The sequence below is a fragment of the Leucoraja erinacea genome, chromosome 5 (genome assembly GCF_028641065.1).
Source record: "Leucoraja erinacea ecotype New England chromosome 5, Leri_hhj_1, whole genome shotgun sequence".
NCBI lineage: Eukaryota > Metazoa > Chordata > Chondrichthyes > Rajiformes > Rajidae > Leucoraja > Leucoraja erinaceus.
Genome location: NC_073381.1, coordinates 64,559,894 through 64,586,441, shown reverse-complemented (window position 1 = coordinate 64,586,441; position 26,548 = coordinate 64,559,894). Strand labels below are relative to the sequence as shown.

Sequence of the window (26,548 nt, the reverse complement as noted above, 5' to 3'; positions counted from 1 at the left end):
TCGTACGCCCCCCCCTCCACTCCCCTTATCCCCTCATCTACTCCCAACCCCCCATCTATTCATCCTGCACTGATCATCCGAGCACGCATCATGCAAGCCGTCTTAAAATGACCACCTAAACTGTAAATTGGCAACCTAAAAAGCTGCCAAGGTTGCCCGGCTGGCAATAGGGAAAAAAAGTTAAGCGAGAGCCCTGGATGGGTTTCGGCCTGAAACGTCGCCTATTTCCTTCACTCCATCGATGCTGCCGCACCTACTGAGTTTCTCCTGCACTTTTGTCTACCTTTGATTTTCCAGCATCTGCAGTTCCTTCTTAAACATAATATGTGAATGCTTCATTGAACATAATTCCAACTGGTAACTAGGCACTTCGTCCAAGCACATTATCGCACGCATCATGCAAACCATCTTAAATGACCACCTAAACTGTCATTTGGCAACCTAAAAAGCTGTCACGGTTGCCCGGCTGGCAACAGGGATAAAAGGTAAGTGAGAGCCTTGATACTGTTATTTAATGAGCAACATTCACAACTATATGTTGGATTTATCCAGGTTTTACTTCTACAGTCGGTCATATACATCACAAATTTGGTCAGGAGATATTTCAGTTGAAATGTTAATGTTAATTTTGAAGTGGGAATGATGGAAACAGCGTTTATCAATAATTTTTTTTAAATCTGGTGCCTACAAACTGGGTATCTTCATTGCTGTTCACAACACATATACCTTTTAAACATATTACCAAAAGAACATTGGCTGCAGTTATGTCCTTTGGACATCTCCTGTCAGTCAGATGGGTATAGTCGGTTTTAACAGCTATTATCATAAAATGCCTTTAGGAATTTCCTTGCAACCTGTATATTTTGTTGTGGATAAGTTATGTGGGAAGCAAGAGTGTTTCTGTACCAATAGCAATAACGACCCATGCTATGGCCATGTCATAATTTTCGGTCCTTCACAGAAAACATGCTTGCATCAATCTGTAATGTGCATGGTTAAGCATACATGTTACCATGGTCCAGGATATTTTGACATAGGTTGATCATATGCTGAATAATCCAACCACATTTTTGTTGGGAAGTGGAAAGAAATAATAGAAATTGCATTAATTGCAATGTGTAAAAATAGTTGAGATACTGTATTGTAACTTTGTTGCATGTCATTGTGGTATATATATCATGTCTTGATTGGTGAATATGTTTAGTTTGTGACTTTATTTGAAGCAGAAATAATATGTGAATGCTTCATTGAGCATAATTCCCACTGGCAACTACGCACTTCATTTGAGGACATTAAAGCACGCGTCATGCAAGCCATCTTAAATTGACCACCTAAACTGTCATTTGGCAACCTAAAAAGCTGCCTAAGTTGCCCGGCTGGCAACAGAGAAAAAAAAGTTAAGTGAGAGCCCTGAATTCAGTCAATGAAAGTAAGCATGCAGGTACAGCAGGCATTGATGAAAGCGAATGGCATGTTGGCCTTCATAACAAGAGCCGAGTATAGGAGCAAAGAGGTCCTTCTGGAGTTGTACAAGGCCCAAGTGAGACCTGGAGTATTGTGTGCAGTTTTGGTCCCCTAATTTGAGGAAGGACATTCTTGCTATTGAGGGAGTGCAGCGTAGGTTTACAAGGTTAATTCCCGGGATGGCAGGAATGTCATATGCTAAGAGAATGGAGCAGCTGGGTTTGTATACTCTTGAATTTAGAAGGATGAACGGAGATCTTATTGAAACATATAAGATTATTAAGACTTTGGGCACGCTAGAGGCAGGAAACAAATTCCCGATGTTCAGGGATTCCAGAAACAGGGGCCACAGTTTAAGAATAAGTGGTAAGCCATTTAGAACGGAGATGAGGAAACACTTTTTCCATAGAGAGTTGTGAGTCTGTGGAATTCTCTGCTTCAGAGGGCAGTGGAGACTAGTTCTCTGGATACTTTCAAGAGAGAGCTAGATAGGGGTATTAAAAGTAGCAGAGTCAGGGGATATGGGGAGAAGGCAGGAACTGGGTACTGATTGGGGATGATCAGCCAAGATCATAGAAAATAGGTACAGGAGTAGGCCATTCGGCCCTTCGAGCCTGCATCACCATTCAATATGATCATGGCTGATCATCCAACTCAGTATCATGTACCTGCCTTCTCTCCATACCCCCTGATCCCTTTAGCCACAAGGGCCACATCTAACTCCCTCTTAAATATATCACATTGAATCGAAGGGCTGTATGGCCTACACCTGCACCTATTCTCTATTAAAAAACAACTTTTTTTTCCCCCATGAGTAGCTCTACTCAATAACCAAAAATCCGTAGCCTCCTTTTGCTCTGATATTTTATTTAAATCACGTGTTTAATCAATAATGTTTTATTATTAATGTTTAATGTTTTATGTGTCATTTGTAACTGTCACTGCATGTCATGTTGTCACTTGTGTGGGGAGCACCAAGGCAAATTACTTGTATGTGAATACTTGGCCAATAAACTTATTCATTCATATGAGGTAAATGCAGGAAAGTGCCAAGACAATAGATCAGCCAAAATCTTAATGAACGGCAAAGCAGGCACAATGGGCTGAAAGTTTCTTTAGTTTATCTTAATGCTGTTTGTGTTAAACAACATCTGTTCTTAAAACCATACGGTAAAAATGGGGAGTAGCGGTAAAAATACGGTAGTAGCGTAAAAATAATCTTCAGTCAATCATTCATTAGCCGACCTTCTGTTCCCCATGGTCAGTGTTTCATTGCTACTTTTCATATTATTATATTTTAATGATCTTGATGATGGAATTGATGGCATTGTGACCACGTTTGCGGATGATACGAAGATTGGTGGAAGGGCAGGAAGTATTGGAGCTGTGGAAAGCCTTGGAGTGGGTAAAGTGGCAGATGGAATACAGTGCAGAAAAGTGTACAGTCATGCACTTTGGTAGAGGAATAAAGGCGTAGACCATTTTCTAGCTAGGAAGGGGATTCAGAAACCGCAGGTACAAAGGGACCTGGTGCATGATTACCAAACGTTAATATGCAGGTTAAGTCATTAGTAACAGCGACAAGTGTTTGTATTCATTTAGAGATGACTAAAATATAAAATATGGATGTAATGTTGAAACTTTAAGTCACTGGTCAAGCAACATTTGGAATATTGTGAGCAGTTTTGTGCCCCATATCCAAGGATGAATATGCTGGCATTGGAGTGGATCCAGAGGAGGTTTACAAGAATGATTGGATTAACGTATGAGCATTTGATAGCTCGGGGCCAAAACTAGCTTGACTTTAGAAGGATGATGGAGGGATCTCATTGAAAGCTATTGCATAATGAAAGGTCTGGACTGGATGTGGAGAGGATGTTTCCAGTAGTGGGAGAATCTAGGACCAGAGAACCAGATACACCTTTAGAATGGAGATGAAGAGGAATTTCTTTAACCAGAGGGTGGTGTATCATTGTCACACAAGGCTGTGGAGGCCAAGTCATTGGGTATTTTTAAAGTAGATGGACAGTTTCTTGATTAATTGAGGGCATCAAAAGTTACAGCAGAAAGGCAAGAGCATGGGGCAGAGAGGGAAAAATACATCTGTCTGGATCGAATGGTGGAGCAGACTCCACCAGTCGAATGGGTCTAATTCTGCTTCGATGTGTTATTTTTTATTTGTATGCATATTCCTTTCATAATTACGATCCTAGCCACTTTAACAGGTTTACACAGATTTCCAGTTCTTTTCATTATCAGCATTTCCACTCTTTAGTTGATGACAGGTTTTAACACGCTCCTAATCAAAACACTTTCTAGTCTTAATTCTATCAAAAATAACGACTTAACATCACCCAGACGATATTTCTAATTTACAGATACATTTTAGAACTTTACCTGTAGGCCATGAAAGATGACAACTGAATAACATAGACGACAATCTGTGCAAAATAAAACTTGGGACTACTCGACCTCGGAAGGGAAGAAGAAAACGATGGGCATTGAAAAAGGGCTACTAAGACCATTCCAAGCCCAGGGTTGCGAGTTATCAGAGCTGACAGGAGCCAGGCCTCAGCAGCGACCACACCGATAGCTCCTACTCCAGCCTTCCACCTCGAACAACCATTTATTTACCCGCCGCTTGTTCACCTTCGTCTCTCCCCGCGCAACAAACTCAAAACCGGAGCAGAAAAGTCATAGATGGTCCACTACACACACACGAAGTCACCCAAGTCTGCGTAGGTCCAGCACCGACCAGAGCCACGGAGAGGAATGGGGCGGACACGGGGAGAGAGAGGGTCCCCCATCCCCACCCCCGACACGGCGGCCCACATACATTCCCCGAGAAAGAGACAAAATGCTGTGGTAACTCAGCGGGACAGGCAGCATCGCCAGAGAATCATTCTCTCCAGAGATGCTGCCTGGTCCCGCGGAGTTACTCCAGCATTTCGAGGCCTACCGCACTCGGCCGCTCCCCCCCACCCCCAGCACCGCGCTCCTTCACGCTTTTCAATGCAGGGACGGGAGACGCGAGTGGAGTGTAATGGAGCGGGCTGCGGTAAAAGCAGCAGAGAGCGGTGCCCCCCCCACCTGAAGTGAGCAGCGCTCGCTGGCTGTCTGTCGGCGACCACGGGCGGCGGCGGCGGCGGACAAAATGGCGACCACGGCCGGCAGCGACGGTTATCCAACTCTCCCACCAGGCACCTCGCAGCCACCCACTCTACGCCTGCGCACCATCCTCTCTGCAATTTCCTCCCCCTTAATAAGTAAATAAAACTATTCCCCTCTGCTTAAATACCACTGGGAACAGCGCACCTACAACTAACCCAATCTGAGTTATCATATACTGCATTGTCCCGATCGTTATAATGAAATAATTCAGATTTAAAAGAAAATATCTGAAGCTATTGTTGTTTTTAGGAGGGGGGGGGGGGTTGGTTGTGACACCTCTGTGAATATGGTCTATCTCCAGACAGAGTGCCGACTGTGCGCATGCGTATTGTGGAAGGGTCGGGGTATCCGGACGGGATTAAACAGAACACCGGAAGCGATGGGTCATTGAGATTGGACAGACCAAAGATCTTAGAGCTTTGGGACAGACTGTGTTGATCAAGGCTTAGTGTGGCATTCCTGGCCCTCGTAGTCATTAACAAAGATACTAGAGCAAGAGTAGTGATATTTGGTCATTAATTCTGGAGGTAAATGGTGGAGCATAACTGCAGGTCAAAATCACTGAGCTCACGAATCTTCTGTTGTGGTAGTGAGGTGGCAGTTACTAGTTGTGAGTTCTTTCTCTTTTGATTTTTCCCTTCCACCCCGCCCCACTTTCTGTGACAAACTTTCCAAGGTTATCTTTCATCTTAAAATTGTAAATTCGGAGGAGAAACAATAAGAGCTGTAACGAAATGGCAATCCAACTTTTGTAAATTAAAAAAAAACAAGAATGATGGGAACAAGCAGTTAATTTCAAGTTGCAGAGAGGATGGATCAGGTGGGAAGAAAAAAAAAAAGCGAAGTGAGAGTTTGGATAGATTGTGCTTGTTTTGCCTCGAGTGAAGGAGGCTGAAATATGACCTGTTCTTCACTTCTTTCCTTAATCGTTTTGTACCCACTTCATATTCAGTAATCTTGAGCATGAAATAGTTAAGTTTTCATTCCAAACTTAGATTGATGCTGTTGCTCGTAGTTTTCATCAGGAATTAGAATCGTAATTGCATTTCCCGTTATTGTTAACATTCATAGGATGGGATGAACAATAAGAAATGCCAATGCTCCTGAAAACAGATTCAGATTATGAATATAAAATGAGATTATCTGTTCAGCAGTTAATGCCATGCCACATTCTTAACAGTTATTTAACAACACTACAGTAATGTTTTGTCGGCGTTTCTGACAGTCAAATGCCTTTGAGTGTTGTGTGAATGGCTTGTTAATTTCTTGATATGTATTGTGTTATATCAACAAGATTATATGTTTTACCATTAGCTTCAAGCAATCCTGGAGAAAATACACATTGTTCTTGTTTCTCAAGACTCCACCAAAAGTCCACCAAAAGTCAGACTACACCAAAAGGTAAATTGTTTATCAATGTTTATCAATTACTGAAGATAGATACAAAATGCTGGAGTTATTCAGCGGGTCAGGCAGCATCTGAAGAAAGGAATAGGCAACATTTTAGGTCTGAACAATTCTGACCTGAAATGTTGCCTATTACATGTTTCCAGTAATGCTCCCTCACCTGCTGAGTTATTCCAGCATTTTTCCATAAGGAATAGGAGTAGAATTAGGCCATTCTGCCCATCAAGTCTACTCCACCATTCAATCATGGCTGATCTTTCTCACCTTCCTAATCTCATTCTCCTGCCTTCTCCCCATAACCTCTGACACCTGTACTAATCATGAATCTATCTATCGCTGCCTTCAAATTATCCACTGCCTTGGCCTCCACATTCTTCTGTGGCAAAGAATTGCACAGATTCACCACCCTCTGACTAAAAAAATGTCTCCTCATCTCCTTCCTGAAAGAGCGTCCTTTAATTCTGAGGAAACATCCTCTCCACATCCACTCTATCCAAGCCTTTCACTATTCTGTATGTTACAATGAGGTCCCCCCCCTCATTCTTTTAAACTCCAGCAAGTACAGGCCCAGTGCTGACAAAGGCTCATCATAGGTTAACCTACTAATTCCTGGAATCATTCTTGTAAACCTCCTCTGGACTCACTTCAGAGCCAGCACATCCTTCCTCAGATATGGTGCCCAAAATTGCTCCCAATATTCCAAATGTGGCCTTACCAGCGCCTCAACATTATATCCCTGGTTTTTTTTTTATACAAGCACTGAGTTGTATATTTGTGTATATATAGCACTTTCTTTACTACCGATTAAATTTGGAGATTAACTTTTTGGGAATCCTGCACCAGCACTCCCAAGTCCCTTTGCACCTCTGATTTCTGGATTTTAACTCCATTTAGAAAATAGTCCATGCCTTTATTCCTACTACCAAAATGCATGACCACACGTTGCTACACTATATTCCATCTGCCACTTATCTGCCCACTCTTCCAACCTGTCCAAATCCTTGTGCAGAATCCTTGTTTTCTCTACACTACCTTGCCCTCCACCTCTTTTCGTATCATCCACAAACTCTGCTACACAGCCTTCAATCTTAGATATTTATTCATGTTACTAACTGAATGTTTAATAAGAAACAGGAATGGCCCTCAGCAAAAATTCTGCCATGCAAAACAAAACAATCTTGTGCTCAATTCTACATTCTTACCTACTCCCCTACCCTATGATTGTGCACTTAGCTTGCAGGCATTAGGCACAGGGAATTCCAACGTGTTAAACCTTTGGGGAGAATAATTTCTCCTTGGCTCTATTTTAAATGGCTTCATTGCCTTCAATGCAAGTATATAATTCCTTAAAGATGGGGATCAAAACTGTATACAATATTTCAGGTTTTGCCTCACCAGCGCCCTATAATAATGCATCAAAACATCCCACTTTTATACTCCACATCCCATGCTGTAAAAGCTAATATTCCATAGGTCTTCTAAATTAGTTGCTGTATCTATAGGCCAACCATTTATTTTGCGCACTAGGACCCGAGATCTCCTTGTATTACAACATTTTGTAGTCGCCATAACATATTTTATGTAATACAAATGTTGGTCAGGGTATTGTTGTTTGGCATGCTGTAGCCAGGCATTCGGATCACACATAGGCTGCTGTTTTCTTCTTTGTGGGGAGTCCCTCTGGTTCGAGGATGAGATACTGGCACTCTGATTTGTGGATTTTTTAGATTGATAAAGAGGTCTAAATGGGAACTACAGACTCTTCCACAAATGGAGCAGGTGTTAGTTGACAGAGCAACTGTGTGGGTAGTTTATAGATTAGTCTGTTCCTTACTCAGCTCGTTTAGAACATACGTGTGCATGGCCTCGGCATGTACACGTATCCTAAATGGTACTTTTCCACTTTGTGCGGAGAAGGGCCAAAGATTCCCAAGAGTCAGCGGAGATGTAGCTTTTCTTCTTTGAACACATCCTAGAACCTTCTCTGTCTACCTGGTAATTCCTTCTCTTGACAGAGCTTATACAAGAGTGTCTGTTGTCTTGCATGTAAACCACAGTATATAGATACTGCAAATATTGTTATTGTTGCAGGGTTTAGCTTTATTATTTTCATTATGTAAATCTTGGGGATTTTGCACCATTATTATCACAGGGTATAGTAATATTAACAAATTAATAGTTTTAGGTGCTTTACAGATATGCCAATGTCATGATTTATTTTTTCCCATTTAGTTGTGAAAGGACAGATCAAAGATCCCACATGTTCACCTGTGACATTTGTGGACAAAGTGGCCTATCAGAACCAGACATGAGGACACACATTTTTTATGTACATGAAGAAAATGAAAATAGTTGTCCAATTTGCACTTTGTCTGGAATCAGCTACGATGAATTGATGTTCCATATAGAGACTACACACGGTGAGGTGGAAGCACTAGATGATGGAAAGATGATCTCTTCTATTGACAAAGAAAAGGATCCTGATTCTGATTCTTTACTTCGATGTAATGAGTCTCCAGAACGGAGAGAGTTTGAGGTGAATAAGAGTGAAGTAGGAAATCCAGAAGAGTTTCACAAGTCTTATTCTGCATCACCTTCTGACGATGAGAGACTCTTTAAACAACACGATAGGATGCATGAATCTAGAAGATTAATACCATCTGAAAATGTCAATGGGGAATTTTCAGGAGCAGTTTGGGTTCAACCTGTACCAAAACCATCTGATAAGAACAATGAAGAATCAAAAGACGGCAACCATTGTGGCAATTCTGAAGAATCTGTAAACTTTGGTGCCCCTGAATGTCCTTTTTGTGGCCTAATAGGAAACTCGGGAGGAGATCTAAATGAACATGTTAAAATCAAGCATATAGCAATGTTGGAAACCCCTCAAAAAGGTATCATCTATTTGTGTGGTAAAATTAATAATCTGTCATGAGCAAATAAAGAGCCAAATTATTCCCAAAATTAACACACCAGGATGGTTATCCAAACCCTTAATATTCTGACCTATTTCTTAATTTTAAAATGCAGTAAATTGATTTCAAATTGGGTCATTTTTATCTATTTGAGATAGCTCACTGCATATCCAAGTCTAATAAGCGAGTTCGGTATTCTGACTGTGCATGCCCAGGTCAAAGGTCACCTGGCACAAACATTGCTGAAAGCAGTGGAGCTGTGAACATATTTCATCCGTTTTTTCCAACTTTCATTTTTCTAGTAAGAAAATACTGCTTTCAAACCATGAATTAGTTGTATTTATTGTTCCTTTGTTAAAAGCTAAGATTATTTTGTCGTCTTTATTGCTTTATTGGGAGGGAGGGGGGGGGGTAGACAGGGACGATCCAATGGCGGATCGGCAGCGCTTGTGGCACCGGGGACCCGGCTTCAATCTTGGCTGCGGATGAGGCGCAGATCTGTGTGCGTGCAACAGGTCCAGTCTCTCCCTGTTTCCCACTTGTATCTGCCCCCTCTCTCCCACTACCTGGCACGCCAGTTCCTCAGATTATATATATTTTTATGCATAAATTATGAATAAAGATAAGAATTTATACACAGTTTATTCAGGCAGCGCTTCATTCGTTTTTTCTTAATGGCGAATGACCTTTGACAAATCCCATGTTTCCTTGCGTTCTAGTCCTACTCAGCAAGTCAGTAGGATTTAGGAAAACGTTTATCAGTATGTTTTTCTATGTATTCTGCAATGTTCTTTTTTCATGGAGAGAATTGGAAATGAATTGATGAAACTCACGAGATGATGTTCGTAAGTAATAGGAGCAGAATTAGGCCATTAGGCCCATCAGGTCTACTCTGCCATTCAATCATGGCTGCTATCTTTCCTTCAACCCCATTCTTCTGCCTTTTCCGCATAACTCCTGACACACTTACCAATCAAGAATGTGTCAATCCATGCCTTAAAAATGCCCAATGATGGGTCTACAGCCGTCTGTGCCGATAGATAGCAAAAACAATGTGAAATTAATGTAAAAAACCTCTGCTCTCTTGAGTGAAAGCTTGTCTCATTATTCCAGGGGAAATTATTGATATATAATTTTTGTGAGTAATCCATGCTGATTTTATATTAATTGTGCAATGTTAATGTCATTGGTTAATATGTACCTCTTCATATTACTATTACAGCATCGCATCAAAAAATATAATTTTCTTTGTTAAAAAGCAAAACAAAACTTCAGATGCTGGAAATCTGAAATAAAAGAAAATGCAGGAATATTAAGCAAGTTAGTTGGCCTCTGGTAAAAAATTGTTGACATTTTAGGCATTGATCTACCTCAGATCTGATGAAGATGTACTGTTGTAAAACATTACCTTTGTTTCTATTTTCAAGATGTTGATTGATCTGCTCAACAACCCAACATTCTGTTTTTTTTTTAATGAATTGAACTATATATTTTTTACCTTGTATTTGACAGGATATGCAAAGCAGAGACTGTATGTGTGTCCCATGTGCAAACTGGTATTTGAAAACTGGCATATACTGCAGGAACATGTTGAGCTACACTTAACTGAGAGCAGAGCTGAAGGTAACGCTTTGCGAAAAGTTGTTACGATGGGTTTTCTTTAATAATGGCTTCTGTTATGCTCCAGCACTGTCACCCCTGGAGCCTGTAATGAACTTAATTTTGAGCTCTCTCTACCTGGCCTATTGTTCCCTTCTATCTATTTTAATGTGGTGTGCATGTGTTGGTTTCCACTTGTATGAAGGTGAAACCCAACCAGATTTCTTCTTATATTTATTTTGACTCAGCAGTGATCTCTGTGATGTCAGACATCCTGGCATCAATTTGGAACGTGCCAATGTTTTTTTCAACTAACCTAAGGTCGAAGGGCACCTTTTCTTTGCCCTTTGCCATAAACTCTTTCCTTTGTCAGCAAATTTTCCCAGAGCTACCAAGTGTTTTCTCAGTCACCGAGGCAGCATCGTATCCTGGAGAGCTGGTGCCTTGATTAACCCAGGGCTGAACTTCCACACATCTCAAATACAGCTCTTTTCAATTTCTGCTTCATTGTACCTTCCTCACTCCGTTGGGGCAAACTACTATATCTTCTCATCATTTATTCAATAAGACAACTTTCTGGTGTTTGGCAGCAGAAAGATCAGGAACCATAACTGATTTGATTAGTGACTTATTTTAACCGTTTGAATAATTGCTGATGTTTAGATGTTTTTCAAACTTCCATCCTTCCAGATCAGTCGCTTGGCCTTTTGTCAAGGAACATGTCAAGGAAAATGTAATTGGAATAGAAATTTAGGTTATGGTAAGATGTGAGATCAGGATAAAGCATCATGAATAACTTTAAATAATGGAATCGATAATAAGCAATTAATAATTATCCAATAGAATGGATGTTAAAACAAATTCTAGAATGTGAAAGCACATCTGAAAACTGTGCTGTATGCATATTATTGTATTTTCCTTTTGTGCTGCTGGTTGTGTGTCTCATCCATTGATTTATCTCTAGAATGTGTGTTGGCTGATCATCAGTTTGCCCAACAACTACAGGAAAAGGAGAATAGACAAAGCAGGTCACATGAAACACAGACAGAGCAGGAGGAGTTTCAAAAACTTCAGGTATTTACAGAAAACCCCTTTTTATCAATGTTCAGTTAGTTGACCACATCTGAAATTCTTCAGCAATATATGATGGAACTGTCCAAGTATAATTATTTAAATGTTTCTAAAATCTACTCGCTTACAGTCAATATTGCAGCATTTTACAAAGCCCCCACCCATTTGAATTTTGTTTTAGTACTTAAGAATTATATATCGCAACATTTCTTTATTGTTTCTCTCAAGCACCAGGTCCTCTGTAAATTGATGGAGTTGGTAGCACATGGCATCTTTAAAAGCATGACTGTCATAATGATTCAATGTTCAAAATATTTTTTTTAAAACGCGGTCAGAGATATGTCAACCATTTTGGGTATTATTTACTTTAGTTCCACCTAATATCCTCTTGAGAAACTATAGGAAAACACTCTTCATTACCAGCTATTCAATCTCATTCCATAGATCAATCTCATTCAGAGAAAAAAAATATCATAGAAATAATTGAATGACACTTCCAGCTTTCCCTTTTTTAAATAGGTTGCAGTTAGCTGTATCTAGTCCAATAACATCTAGCATTTCATCTAACGTATGCCCTAAGCACCCTTTCTGGTTATAGATTTTTGAATTGGATGTTCTGTATATGCATTTCTAACAAGAGAACTGAATACATGTAGTTTTTCTGGCTTAAATGTCTTATTTCAGTATTACGTAATTGTTCCTCTGTACATTTTCACTAGCAGTGTGGTGTCCCCTTAACAAATTGGAATCTGCCGTAATTGTCCTTCTGAGTACATTTCTATTCTGAAAGTAACTTTCCTTACATTTAGTGTGTAGGAAAGAACTGCCGATGCTGATTTAAACTGAAGATAGACACAAAATGCTGGAGTAATTCAGTGGGACAGGCAGCATCTCTGGAGAGAAGGAATGGGTGCTGTTTTGGGTCGAGACCCTTCTTGGTCTGAAGAAGGGTATCGACCCGAAACCTGGGTGATGTTTCTGGTCAAGACCATTGTTCTGAAGAAGGGTGTCGACCCAAAAAGTCTCCCATTCCTTCTCTCCAGAGATGCTGCCTGTCCTGCTGAGTTGCTCCAGCATTTTGTGTCTGTTTACCATACATTCATTTTGCAATGTCGAGACATTTTTCCCCTTGTCATAATTTATTATGTTTTAAGGTTGGGGGGGGGGGGAAATACCTCTTCAATTGCCAATTTGCAACATCATGTGGGATGAGTTTGGTACTGAACAGGTAACTTTGGCATTGTATGGTCTTCCTGACTTTAGTCCCTCAGAAAAAAGTATAGAAGGAAACTTCTAAGACACAGTGTTACATCGTAATATGCTGACAACAGAACAATGAAGTTCTTGTTTACGGCATTATTTGACGTAGAAGGGGGCCATTCAGCCAATTAAGTTTATGCAAGTTCACAGAGCAATCTCTTGACCACACTGGAGTTTTTAAGTTATTTAAAAATTAATTGAAATTTAAATTGGATTTTTTTCCCTTCCCTCTAGAAACAGTATGGATTAAATAATTGCGGAGGATATAAAAATCAGGCACTGCAAAATATGGATAGAGCCGTTTGCCGAGGTCAAATGAATCCTGCGGAGTACCATCGAAGAAAAGCAGAAGTCATGGAATCATTAGCAAAGGGAGAAGATGATGGCAGAACTAAGACATTGGGTATGAATGGTTCAGCTTTTTGTTTTAAAACCTAAGCAGGATTTTTGTGGTAACTTTATAAATCTGCCTCCATAATAAAGTATGTTGGAAGAGCTACCTTTGATTTTAACCAGCATCTGCAGTTCTTTCCTACACAAGGAACTGCAGATGCTGGTTTAAACCCAAGAGAGACACAAAATGCTGGAGGAACTCAGCGGGACAGGCAGCCTCTCTGTAGAGAAGGAATGTGTGACGTTTCGGGTCGAGACTTCGTCAGACTCATTGGGTGATGTTTCCCCATTCCTTCTCTCCAGAGATGCCTGTCTCGCCGAGTTATTCCAGCTTTTTGCGTCTATCTTCGCCAAAATATAGTAGGTTAGTTTCTAAAGCACCACTTGACTTCTCGGAATAAGGATAAAGTTTTTTCTTGTCCTAGTGCGGATATCTATATTGGGACTGACTCTGGTATCTCTATGGCATGACAGTCCCAGTTCCCAGATTTAGATTGTGGCAGCATATTCCACCCTGTAAACTGAGCTGAGAGATTTCTCTGCTCTACTGCAGTCAACTTTTCATGGAATTCCTGTGTGGGATGTCTTCCCACTAAGACTGCACCAGCTAAATGCCGCTGTTCTGTGCAAATGTGGTGGAAGTCAGCTGGTGGGAGAAAAATATGTAGTCATTATTTTATCATTTAAGTTAATTCAATTTTAGTGTGAGAATGTTTCTCACTTTCAACGTTAAATTAGTATTTTCAATTCTTTTAAATGTTGATCTTTTATTGTGACTGAATATTTATGAATCGTAGCTGTCATTGGCCCATTGATAGGTTTGATAACTTTTGTCAGTTTGCGGATGAGGATGAAGTGTTTGAGATGGAGACTCAAAATGGTTATCAAAATAGTTATCAAAATGGTTCTGTGACCAATGGGTGACTTGTGTTGCAATAGTGTCTGTCACCAATGGGCTGTCTGCTGACACAGTCTGTCACCAGTGGCACTGAGACTATGATCACCAATGGCACTAAGACGGTCTGTTCACCAGAGGGCCGTATGTGGTGAGACGGTGTCTGCCACCAGTGGGCCGTCTGTGGTGAGATGGTCTCTGCAGCACACCGAATTGCAAGGAACTGGATACCCAGTGGAAGATGACATTGGAGTTCCATCAAAACAAAATGGGCAGGTAGCCTGCAATTTACTTGCAATGGAACTTTTGCCCCAAGATATTTCAAAGTTTCCATGCTTATTAAAACCAAAACATATTAATTTTGACTACATCAAGGCAAAGATAAAGTGTTGCCTGATGGAAGCGGCACATTACTATGGGGTTGTATATTGATAACAGGGCAGATAGTTTTCCATCAATCCCCTCATACCTTATTATGGTGAAAGAAAATAGACGTTGGACAGTAAACCAATGATTATTCTTGTTTAAAATGGTCCCAAGAATTCCTTTACATCCATGTGTGAAATCATACGGGATCTCTGTTTAACACAGTCATTCTGAAGGATGATGCATCCTAAGAGTATGGTACACTTTAAACATAACAGTGGAGTATCAACACAGTGCTTAGTTCTGTGCTTAAGTTTCTGTAGAGACAATTCAACCCACAAGCATCTCATTCAGAGTCAAGAGTACCACTTGAACCTCAGTTAAAACCTATTAGAATCAGGATGAGGATTTCCATCGCTTTAACTGCATATATTACCTGTATATTTATTTTATCGTTAGTTTGAATTTGCTTAATTTCCAATAATTGCAACCAAAAATTGTTTTACATGGTGCTTTGCTGAATTTGCTGGAGTTCAAAATCTCTTTAAAAATCATATGAACTTGTATTTAAAAAAAATTAATCCTGTCCAGTATTGCAATTGAACTCCATTCCTTTGTATTTACTGAAATGTATTCATGTTTTACAGGTCTAATGAGGGCACTAAATGAGTATTATCAGAGAAGTGGCACAGATATGAAGCATGTATATTTGTGTGCAGAAACAGATCACTATCATGCCTCTGTAGGGGACAACGGCTGGGGATGTGGATACCGAAACTTTCAAATGCTTCTGTCCTCACTGATGAAGATGGAACAGTATAAGGATGTTTTACAAGGTACAGATTTTGCTACATAAAAGCATTAATGTTCGTAATGTATTGTGAGCAAGAAATAATTTTTTTTGCGAAGCAGGCTCCTGGATTTGCTTTTACTTTGGCAATCAATGCTTATATTGCATACATTTTGCATTTTTTTCACACTGAATAGATTGCTTTAATATATAGTGACAGGTGCATTTTGCACAAATCTATCATTAGATAAATGACTACTTAATAATATGACGGAATACAGGAAGGACAGAGAGCTTAGCAGCATGGTGTCAAGATGACAACCTTTCCCTCAATGTCAACAAGACGAAGGAGCTAGTTAATGACTTCAGGAATCGAGGTGGTGTACATGCCCCAATCGGCATCAATGGTGCAAATTAGAGATGGTCAAGAACTTCATATCACTAAGCATTAATATCACCAATGATTTTCCTGGACATATCACATTGAAACCACGGACAAGAAAACACACCAATGCCTCTGCTTCCTGAGAAGACTAAGTAATTTCAGCATGTTTCCAACCAACAACTCTTACCAACCTCTGCACTCACCACAGAGTCCATCCTTATACTTGGTTTGGCAAATGCTCTGCCCAGGTCTGCAAGAAATGTCACAGTTGTGGTTGCAACCCACATCTGTTACACAAAACAGCTCTCCCCCCACATAACATCAATTCCATCTACGCTTCACACTCTCAGAAAAAGCTACCAACATAATCACGAATCGTTTAAACTCTGATCGTTCTCACTTCTCCCCTCTCCCATTGGGCAAAAAGACTCAAGAACTGCTTTTTCCATTCTGTTGGCAGACTGAATGATATCCCAATGTGCCGATCTCCCAATCAACTCCATTGTGGCCTTTACTTGTTTTTTTTTAAATATATCTGCACTTTCTCTGTTGCTGTCACACTATAATACTGTAACACGATAGTCAAGTGTGTTTAATTGCTATATATATTGGCAACAAAAACATAAATTGTTATTCTATATTCAGCACTCTTATATTTTTCTCGGCTCTACCTGTTGTATTTGTGTATGGCTTGATTGCACTCGCGTACAGTATGATTTGACTAGATAGCTTTTCATTGTTACAGTTTTTCACTGTGTCTTGGTAGAGGTGACACTAAGAAAAGACCAATCCTAAAGCCAAACACCAATATATTTTAATGTCAATGCCTAGGGGAAATACTGCTTGGCAAGTCACCAGGAAAATATGAATGGACTTCGATGAAACTATCACTCAATTAACATCAAAGTAGGTTAGGAGCTCAAGTTCTGGAATGGTTTCTAAACTTGTCTTTGGGGTCTGGAAACTAAGTTTATCTTTGAAGGATTCATACCAATGCAAAAAATAATAGTAATTTTTGCTGTAACCTTTGGTTATCAAAATTTTGACCACTATATACTCTGTCTACAGTGATTGAAATATAATTTGTGTGTTTTACATACATTTATTTTTTGGATGGATAATTGCAATTACTTTATGGTTCTTTTTTCCTTCAGATCTTGTAATACCTTGCATTCCGAAAATCCAGATCATGATCGAGGAAGCATGGAAGACTGGCTTTGATCCTCAAGGTGCTGCCTCTTTTGAAAACAAATTAAAGGGCACTCGCGCTTGGATTGGGGCAACGGAAATCTATTGTTTATTGACCTTTCTAAGAATAAAGTAAGTATGTTGACTAACAAAACAAAATCAGTTGTTTGCTGTTTGGAGATCAAAATAAAAATGATGCTGTTATTTTCTGGTATGTTTTATAATAGAACAAAGAACAGTGAATCCCCAAATGAATTAAGCTGCGTATAAGTTCTCATAGATTTCACTGATGTTTTTAAAACTTGTTGAAGAAGTTGATGATTACAGCTAATAAATAATAATTGATAAATGCTCAATTTTGGGGACAAGAATATTTTTTGGATCCAGAGCCCCTATTATGTAATCGTAATACCTTAAATAGACATGGATCAGGTGCAAAGTAAAGTTATTTCTTTTCTGCTTGCTATTTTGACACTTTTATGGATGAAGATCTGTTGCAACAGGCTGAATTTGTCATAATGAATCATAAATATATTGACAAATTAGGTAGTTTTGGATTTGCACAATGGAACTTGGGTTTGAGAACTGAAAGTTGTATAGGCTTCTGGGAGCCAACATTCTTAAAGGCAAAATCTATGCCTAAGTTATCCTCTCTTCCCCTTCTGCGGGACAGGAAAACACTATTAAAGACAATGCATTTCACTTATTAACACCATGTCCAGCAACCTATTTATTCATTCACTTCACTACCAGTTTACAGTGGCTTGAGTTCTTCTTCAACACTGTTTCAAATAACACCTCCCAAAATCATGACCTCTACAACAGAAACGGACAGTGCAGCAAAGGCATAGGCACACATTAGGTGTTTCCTCCTCTCCAAGTCAGGCACCATTTCCCCCCCACCACCAAGTCAGGCATGTAACACCGCACCATCATATTGTCTTGCTATCATTGTTAGCAGTACCTTTGCCAGAAGGACCTCTGCTCTTCAAGAAGTTAACTCACCACCACCTTTTCTAGGCCAAATTAGGATGAGGAATGCTATCTCAAATGCAAGTAAATTCTTTTCTTAAGAACTTCCAGTAATTTGGATAGGATAGGTTTAGATGGATATGGGCCAAACACAGGCAGGTGGGACTAGTGTAAATGGGATATGTGGGCAAGTTGGGCCATAGGGCCTGTTTCCACTCTGTAAGACTCAGAGTCAGAATTGTTTTTTGTCATTTGAACATAAGTTCGAACAAAATTACGTTTCTGCAGTCATAACAACAAACAAAAAAAACAAACACACAATTCCACACAAACATCCATTGCAGTGAATCCCAAACACCTCCTCACTGTGATAGGCAAAAGTCTTATCTCTTCCCTGTTCTCTGTGCCCATTCCTAGCAATGTTACAAAATTTTGAGATTTAAAAAATCAAGTCTACAATTTATCCCATCAGATAAAGCATAAAAAGAAGTTTAATTTGACACATAATTCCCTTTCATATCTTCAGTATTAAAAAAGTTATAGCCATTTTCATACTGAAATTAGCATCTTATTCCCTATTGCTTTTCCATTGACTTAACACAAAAGCTGTGATCGAGGACAGTCAAAAGCCCATAACTTTCTTAAGAACTAAGAGAACTGAAAGAAATGTTCACTTATTATAGATTGAAGCATTCTGAAACAAATATAAAACATTTTACTTTGATGACTTGAAATTAAAGCATGTAAAAAAGCATGCAGGGGTGTATTATGGACCGCCAAATGGGGATCGAGAATTGGAAGAGCAAATATGTAAGGAGATAGCAGATATTAGTAGTAAGCACAAAGTAGTGATTGTGGGAGATTTCAACTTTCCACACATAGACTGGGAAACACATTCAGGTAAATGGGCTGGATGGTTTGGAGTTTGTAAAATGTGTGCAGGATAGTTTTTTGCAGCAATACATAGAGGTACCGACAATAAAAGGCTATCTATATATCTACTAGAGGAGGGGCAGTGTTGGACCTCCTGTTAGGAAATGAGACGGGACAGGTGGCAGAGGTATGCGTTGGGAGCACTTCGGGTCCAGTGATCACAATACCATTAGTTTCAATATAATTATGGAGAGGGTCAGAACTGGACCTAGGGTTGAGATTTTTGATTGGAGAAAGGCTAACTTTGATGAGATGCGAAATGATTTAAAAGGAGTGAACTGGGACATTTTGTTTTAAGGGAAGGATGTAGAAGAGAAATGGAGGACATTTAAAGAGGAAATTTTAAGAGTACAGAATCTTTATGTTCCTGTTCGGTTGAAAGGAAACAGTAAAAAGTGGAAAGAGCCATGGTTTTCAAGGGAAATTGGACATGCCAATAGAGAACATAAAAGACTGTTGTTTGCTGCTTTATATCTGTATCTACCTAACAAATCGCTACTCCTAATTATGTTTGGATAAATTTAAATGTATAATTTTGGTTTCTGTAGATGTCAAATTGTTGATTTTCACCAGCCCACTGGACCATCCGGCACACATCCTCGTTTGTTTGAGCGTATAAGACAATATTATTCCTTGGGCAGTAATGCTGCGTTACGATTACAACCCAAGGTAATTTGGACAAACAAACCACCAATCTATCTTCAGCACCAAGGTAAATAAAAGAAAGCTTGCTATACCTTATTTCCGGCGTGATTCTCGCATCTGAAATGGCAAAGTCATTGTTTTGTCATCTTGTGCAAATGTTTGTGGATTGGAGCTTAAAATAATAACAGGTAAATAGGCTCCAGAATTGAGGATTGATATGAAGAAAAATTGTGCATGTAGAATTGTAGCACTAGAGAAAGAATAAGAAGATTTTTATAATGCACTAGTCTATAAGGAAGTGTAAATTATCTTTGTACAGCGTGTCCATCTAAGCGTACGTTGGAAATTGCAGGTAGCCATGTGGGATAATTACATTGTGGTAATAACAAAGACCTGACTAAACATAGAGCAGGATTCTGTACTAAGTATCTATGGGTACAAAACGTTTGGGAAAAATTAGTAAGGAGAAATAATGGATAGAGATTGGGTGGGAGAAGGAATGGTGAGGGGTGAGTTGCATAAAACCGATGGCTGAAGAAACTCACCAGGTCAGACAGAACCTGTGGAGGACAATGGGCAGTAAATGTTTCGGGTTGAGATCCTTAATCTGGACTGAATGAGGTGGGGGAGTGGGCCTAGATTTGGCAAGTGATGGGTGGATCCAGGTGAGAAGGGATGCAATGGTGGATGAAGACAGAGGGAGGGGACAGTGGTGCAGACAGCGACAGAGTCTGGGACGTGATTCGTGGAGGTAACTGGATGACCGAATCTAATGGGAAAGGAAGGTGGAGTATGGGACCAAAGGTGAGAGGTGGGGTGGGTAGATGAGAGCAATGGGGAGAGGAGACTTGATGGGAGGAGTGCGTGGGTGAAGGATGGAGATAGGGACCGAAGGGAGAGCGGTGTACCTGACAGAGTAGGATGAGGTCCTAATAAGTGGACGGTCCATATTATGGCCGAGGAGATGCTGGAGCGAGGGAGTCGGTAGGTTTGTAGTAAATGTCATTTGATAGTTTGTGTGCTGAGATGGAAACAGATTTTTTTTTTTTTTAAAGTACAGAAGTGTCATGGATGGTCCAAGTGAGGGCAGGGTGGAAATTAGTGGAAAAGTTAATGAAATTGGCCACTTTTGCGTTGGAGGTATACAAAAAAGCTGGAGAACTCAGCGGGTGCAGCAGCATCTATGGAGCGAAGGAAATAGGCAATGTTTCGGGCCGAAACCCTTCTTCAGACCCGAAACTTTGCCTATTTCCTTCGTTCCATAGATGCTACTGCACCCGCTGAGTTTCTACAGCTTTTTTGTGTACCTTCGATTTTCCAGCATCTGCAGTTCCTTCTTAAACACTTTTGCATGGGTGCAGGAGGCCACACCAATACAGTTGTTAATGTAGCAGAGTAGGAGGCATAGTCTTCCTGTGGGAGTTGGTGGGTGTATAGTAAATGTCAGTGGATAATTTATCTTGAGATGAAGACGAACCTCGTGAGTGGTGTGGAGAGCTGCCGGTACAGATTGAAGGCATTTGCAATATTGCGGAGACAAGATATCCTTCAACAGTCATGAACAAAATTTATTTGATTACACTTAAACTTTCAAGGTTCCTTTACTCCACGGAATATTCTATGGACTACTCCCTTGTGGAAAGGATATGGAGGAGCAAATTTATGGGGATATTGTAGAGAAATACAAAAGCCACAGAACAGTGACAATGAAGGACTTGAACTATCTTAATACAGAATGGGAGAGGAATACAAGGTGAAAGACAGGGAGGAGCAGTTGAAATATGTTTGGGGAACTTTGTCAGCTAATTAATTTCTTGCTGAATAAGAATGGAAGCGGTTGACTTGGTTAAAGCACTTGGGAAAGGAACATTTGGGGAACAATTATCAAATTATCAAAAGGTTTTGGAATATCTTTGGAAAAAGGGGAAAGATCACTGATAGAAAGGATTAATTTGATAAGTATCACATTCGGCAGGATGTGAACAGATCTAACTCAGTTAAAATGAAATTGGCAGGCAAAACTATTTGTTGTTCCCTTCGGGAAGAGAATTTGTTGTATAAATCTGGTACATTCCTACGAGGGGGAGGCAGCTAATGCAATTTTAAGCTAGAGTTACCTGGATGACTGGAGAGAGAGGCGTAGGTAATATAATTGCATGTGACAGGTACTGTACTGTTAACAACTGAGCAGCCAGGAATATAAAAAGGTTGAGATGGGGGTCAAGAGTGTAAAATTACCATATGTACAATGGAACAATAAAGAAATATGAGAAAAGACTGGCAGCAAATATTAAAATATAATCCAGAAGTCTTCTGTGGGCAAATTAGCAAGTAGTAAAATGAAAGGCCAATTAGTGATGGTAAACATATCTACTCATTAAGGCAGTGGGCATGGTTGAGGTAGCAATTGAATACTTGTCATTGGTCTTTACTGAGGAAGTTGATGATGTTGGTGTCTCAGCAAAGGAAAATAAAGTTGAAATATGGATGGACTGAAAATGACATGGGAATTATTGGAAAGGCTGACTTTTCCAGAGGTTAATAAACTACTCAAAGCCACAAAGTGCTGGAATAACTCAGCAGCTCAAGCCCGGATATTTAATCTACCTTAATACGACTTAGAAAGCCTAGCACTCCTCGGCCGTAATATGAACTGTCCTCAAGACATCTCCATTAATAGGCCTTTTTCACGGGGCGACTTGACGCAAGATGTACCCAGAGTGAAGTGGTCGTGGTCTAGCATGATATCACACGATATAACGGGGGGGGGTAGACAAAGAGTTCCCACGGTACTCGGCATTTCTGTTATTTGTGCGAGTGATTTGTCCGTCTCCCGAGCTTTCCCGTTAAATCTTGAATTACATTGTAAACTGTCAAGTGTAATTAAATCATCACGAGGCACAAATGATGTCACCTGCCTGTTTCAGTGACAGACACCCGCCGCCAGTAAATGAAGACACCCCCATCTGTCTCCCCCTCCTCTCCCTCGACTCCCCCACCTTTCCTTCCCAACTCCAGTCCCGTCCCGACCCCCTGGGAAACTGAAGGGAGCAACAATTAACTGCTGCCTGCCTGCTGAGTTAAAGAGTTCCCACGGTAGTAAGACGATGTTAGTTGCGCCCAAGTTTAAATTTCCAACGTGTGTTTCAGAGTAAATCAAAAACTGTCTGAATCAGCAAGTTAGACACAAAATGCTGGAGTAACTCAGCGGGCCAAGCAGCATCTCTGGAGAAAAGGAATAGATTCCATTTTTGGTCGGGACCCTTCTTCGGGATGATTGTAGGGGGAAACTGGAAGCAAGAAAAGACCGGGACAAATCAGGGCAACAACAGATGACCTCAGCAGGGTATTTTGAAGAGGGGTCCCGACCCGAAATGTCACCTAACCCTTTCCTCCAGAGATGCTGCCTGACCCACTGAGTCACTCCAGCACTTTATGTCTATATTTGGTTCCATGATAGGCCAATTGTTGGCTAGGGATAGTGTGATCCCAAGAGGGAACCAGCGTTGCAAACCTTGGACTGGTTAACCGACATTTACTGCATGGGGGAGGGGGTGGGCGGGGGAAAGAAAGAGAGAGTGTAAGTTACCTAAAATTAAATAATTCAATGTTCATAGTGAACACGGACACAAAATGTTGGTGTAACTCAGCAGGTAAATCAGATCTGGGAAGAAAAACATAAAAAGCTGGAGTAAGTCAGCGTGTCAGGCAGCATCTCTGGAGAAAAAGTATAGGTGGTGATTCGAATCGGAACCCTTCTTCAGACATCCTAATCGGAATTGAGTCTGAAGATGTGTCTCGTCCCGAAACATCACCTATTTTTCTCCAGAGATGCTGCTTGACTCGCTGAGTTACTCCAGCTTTTTGTGTCTGTCTTCGTTTTAAACCAGCATGTGCAGTTCACTCCTTTACACGGGTCTCTGGCGAACATTGATTGGTAGCGTTCTGGACCCTGCTTCGGAAAGGCATCGATCGCTGGTCGGCGAGGACTCCGAGCTGTATCTCTCAAAGAAGTACATGTGAAAAATTTCTTACGGACCATGAAAATGCGGGACCTTTCAGTAAAGTCCCATTTAAAGATTATAGTTATTTTCTTGAATCTCATTAACATAACTTATGAATAAGTTGATGTCCATATGTGGATGCAAATCTTTATTTTTTAAATTCAATCCCACAGAAGACAATTCTTACTCGCCTTCTGTCCCCTCTGTCCAGCTTCCGGGTTCACCGTTCGCAGGAGTTCCCACGGTACACGCAAGAGTCAGTACGGATATCGCACTGGCCACTACGTGCATATAATGTTGCAATGTTCAACCACAAGTGTACAAGTCGCTCTTGGAGAAATTCAAGCTTGTTTGAATTTTCTCCCCAGTCACCAAGTTACACGAGTACCTGCCGTTAGCGCCACGGTGGTCCACGGTGGTCCACGAATGCCATACGGTTATCGCAAGAGGTTCCCACGATTTTCAACTCTGGTTAACTCTTGCGTCAAGTCGCCCCGTGAAAAAGGGGTTTAACTGTCCCAAGTTCCCCAGTCTTCATGTCTATTTTCACGGTAGAAACGGAGGCAAAGGCCACCTGGAGGACCATGCCCATTTCCTGCGCCTCCACACAGATCTGACTGCTTTGTTTCTGAGGTGCTCTATTCTCTATTTAGTTACCCATTTTCCCTTAATTCTTGAATTAAGACAGCAGGACCTCTGTGTGCTGAATGGCTCCCATCATGCTGTAATGTTTTGATGATGTAGTGACGTTTAAATGGTGCACTGAAGGAGTCAAGGAAACCTCTTCTTTCAAGTACAAAGAATAGTTATGTGGCACTGCTGGAAGGTGGCGCTGTTGCTCTGTTCAAGGAGGGAGGAAGGCAGAGACATAGAAGCATAGGTGCAGGAATAGGCCATTCGGCCCTTTGAGCCAGCGCCGCCATTTAATATGATCATGGCTGATCATCAATAATCAGTACCCCATATTCCTTGATTCCTTTAGCCCTAAGAGCTAAATCTAAATCTCTCTTGAAAACAAGGTAGAGACAGGAAAATTTTAAATAAACAAGTTAAACGATTTTATAAGGTGACTTGTTTAAGAAGGAACTGCAGATGCTGGAAAATCAAAGGTAGACAAAAATGCTGGAGAAACTCAGCGGGTGAGGCAGCATCTATGGAGCGAAGGAAATAGGCGAAGTTTTGGGTCAAGACCCTTCTTCAGACTGATGTGGGGGTGGGGGGGAAGAAGAAAGGAAGATGCGGAGACAGTAGGCTGAGGGAGAGTTGGGAAGGGGAGGAGAAAGAAGGAGAAAGCAGGGACTACCTAAAATTGGAGAAGTCGATGTTCATACCACTGGGGTGTAAACTGATCTTTGTGGTTGCAGTTGACTAATGAGTAATCTAGAGGAAAGCCAAGTGTTACAGTTCGTTAATTGTTGTGTATTTATCTAAAAGTTGTGAAGATTCAATTATCTCTTTATCTCTTTATCTTTATCTAAATGGTGGCCGATTGGGAATGGGGGAGATGCAGCGAGACCTGGGTGTCATGGTACACCAGTCATTGAAGGTAGGCATGCAGGTGCAGCAGGCAGTAAAGAAAGCGAATGGTATGTTAGCTTTCATTGCAAAAGGATTTGAGTATAGGAGCAGGGAGGTTCTACTGCAGTTGTACAGGATCTTGGTGAGACCACACCTGGAGTATTGTGTACAGTTTTGGTCTCCAAATCTGAGGAAGGACATTATTGCCATAGAGGGAGTGCAGAGACGGTTCACCAGACTGATTCCTGGGATGTCAGGACTGTCTTATGAAGAAAGACTGGATAGACTTGGTTTATACTCTCTAGAATTTAGAAGATTGAGATGGGATCTTATAGAAACTTACAAAATTCTTAAGGGGTTGGACAGGCTAGATGCAGGAAGATTGTTCCCGATGTTAGGGAAGTCCAGGACAAGGGGTCACAGCTTAAAGATAAGGGGGAAATCCTTTAAAACCGAGATGAGAAGAACTTTTTTCACACAGAGAGTGGTGAATCTCTGGAACTCTCTGCCACAGAGGGTAGTTGAGGCCAGTTCATTGGCTATATTTAAGAGGGAGTTAGATGTGGCCCTTGTGGCTAAGGGGATCAGGGGGTATGGAGAGAATGCAGGTACGGGATACTGAGTTGGATGATCAGCCATGATCATATTGAATGGCGGTGCAGGCTCGAAGGGCCGAATGGCCTACTCCTGCACCTAATTTCTATGTTTCTATGTTTTCATTGCTACTTACATGGGTCTTAATAAGGTTTTTTGAAGCCAACAGTCATAATGATGGCTTAGGGTTTATAGCAGGAAATTATGGTTTGTGTAATTAAGTTAAATATTTCATAATTTTTATGTTATTGAAGCCAACAGTTGTAAAGAAGACTTAGGGTTTATAGCAGTGATGGCAAGAAATCACAATTTGAGTAATTAAGTTATAAAATGCTGGAGTAACTCAGCAGGATAGGCAGGATTTCTGGAGAGAAGGAATGGGTGACGTTTCAGGTCTAGTCCCTTCTTCGGACTGGTTAGAGATAAGGGGAACGAGAGATATAGGCAATGATGTTTAGAGATAAAGGACAATGAATGAAAGATATACGAAACCTAGGACAGAAAGGTGCATGGGAAGGACAATTAAAGTGTTTAGCAACTGGGAGATCAGCTAGGTTCAGGCAAACTGAGCGAAGGTGTTCAGCAAAATGATCGCCCATTTGGTCTCACCAATGTATAAGAGTCCACATCTGTTTTGCTGAACACCTTTGCTGCAGTTGGCGAAGACATTGGTAAAAGACCACAACAAGAAGATTGTGAGCAGTTTTTGATTAGGTTACTTAAGTGCAGCTATACTTGCCTTGGCAATGAAGGATCACAGTTGAATAATAATAATAATAATAATAATATTTATTTATATAGCACTTTTCAACAAAACCAGTATTTGAACCAAAGTGCTTTACAGAGATTGATTAAATTAATTGAACAGATCAATGCAATAAATCCATACAAATCAAAAAAAGAGAAAAAAGAGAAAAAGAAAAAAGACACAGAAACAGTACACTATAGAAATCAACATGAAACGTCCCCCCACAGCAG

The 26,548-nt window shown here is 40.5% G+C and overlaps 2 protein-coding genes across 5 annotated transcripts in view; one reads left to right on the top strand and one right to left on the bottom strand.

Moving 5' to 3' along the window:
* Nucleotides 1–4,697, bottom strand: part of kpna5 (karyopherin alpha 5 (importin alpha 6)) — a 44,556-nt gene extending 39,859 nt beyond the window's left edge. Inside the window, exon 1 of the mRNA XM_055635800.1 lies at nucleotides 4,555–4,697. The gene's annotated coding sequence lies outside the window, so the exon portion shown is untranslated. The remainder of the gene's footprint in view (nucleotides 1–4,554) is intronic.
* Nucleotides 4,698–4,979: 282 nt separating this feature from the next.
* zufsp (zinc finger containing ubiquitin peptidase 1) overlaps nucleotides 4,980–26,548 on the top strand; it is a 30,137-nt gene continuing 8,568 nt past the window's right edge. Inside the window, exons 1-9 of one of the 4 annotated variants that reach the window (XM_055635796.1) lie at nucleotides 4,980–5,162; nucleotides 5,950–6,036; nucleotides 8,275–8,936; nucleotides 10,470–10,580; nucleotides 11,521–11,630; nucleotides 13,122–13,290; nucleotides 15,189–15,377; nucleotides 16,871–17,036; nucleotides 19,358–19,521. In XM_055635796.1, the coding sequence (XP_055491771.1) occupies nucleotides 8,303–8,936; nucleotides 10,470–10,580; nucleotides 11,521–11,630; nucleotides 13,122–13,290; nucleotides 15,189–15,377; nucleotides 16,871–17,036; nucleotides 19,358–19,521 (1,543 nt within the window). In that variant the 5' untranslated portion in view covers nucleotides 4,980–5,162; nucleotides 5,950–6,036; nucleotides 8,275–8,302. Of the gene's footprint in view, nucleotides 5,246–5,949; nucleotides 6,037–8,274; nucleotides 8,937–10,469; nucleotides 10,581–11,520; nucleotides 11,631–13,121; nucleotides 13,291–15,188; nucleotides 15,378–16,870; nucleotides 17,037–19,357; nucleotides 19,522–26,548 lie in introns of all 4 variants that reach the window. The other 3 variants (XM_055635797.1, XM_055635799.1, XM_055635798.1) reach the window with 3 other exon arrangements.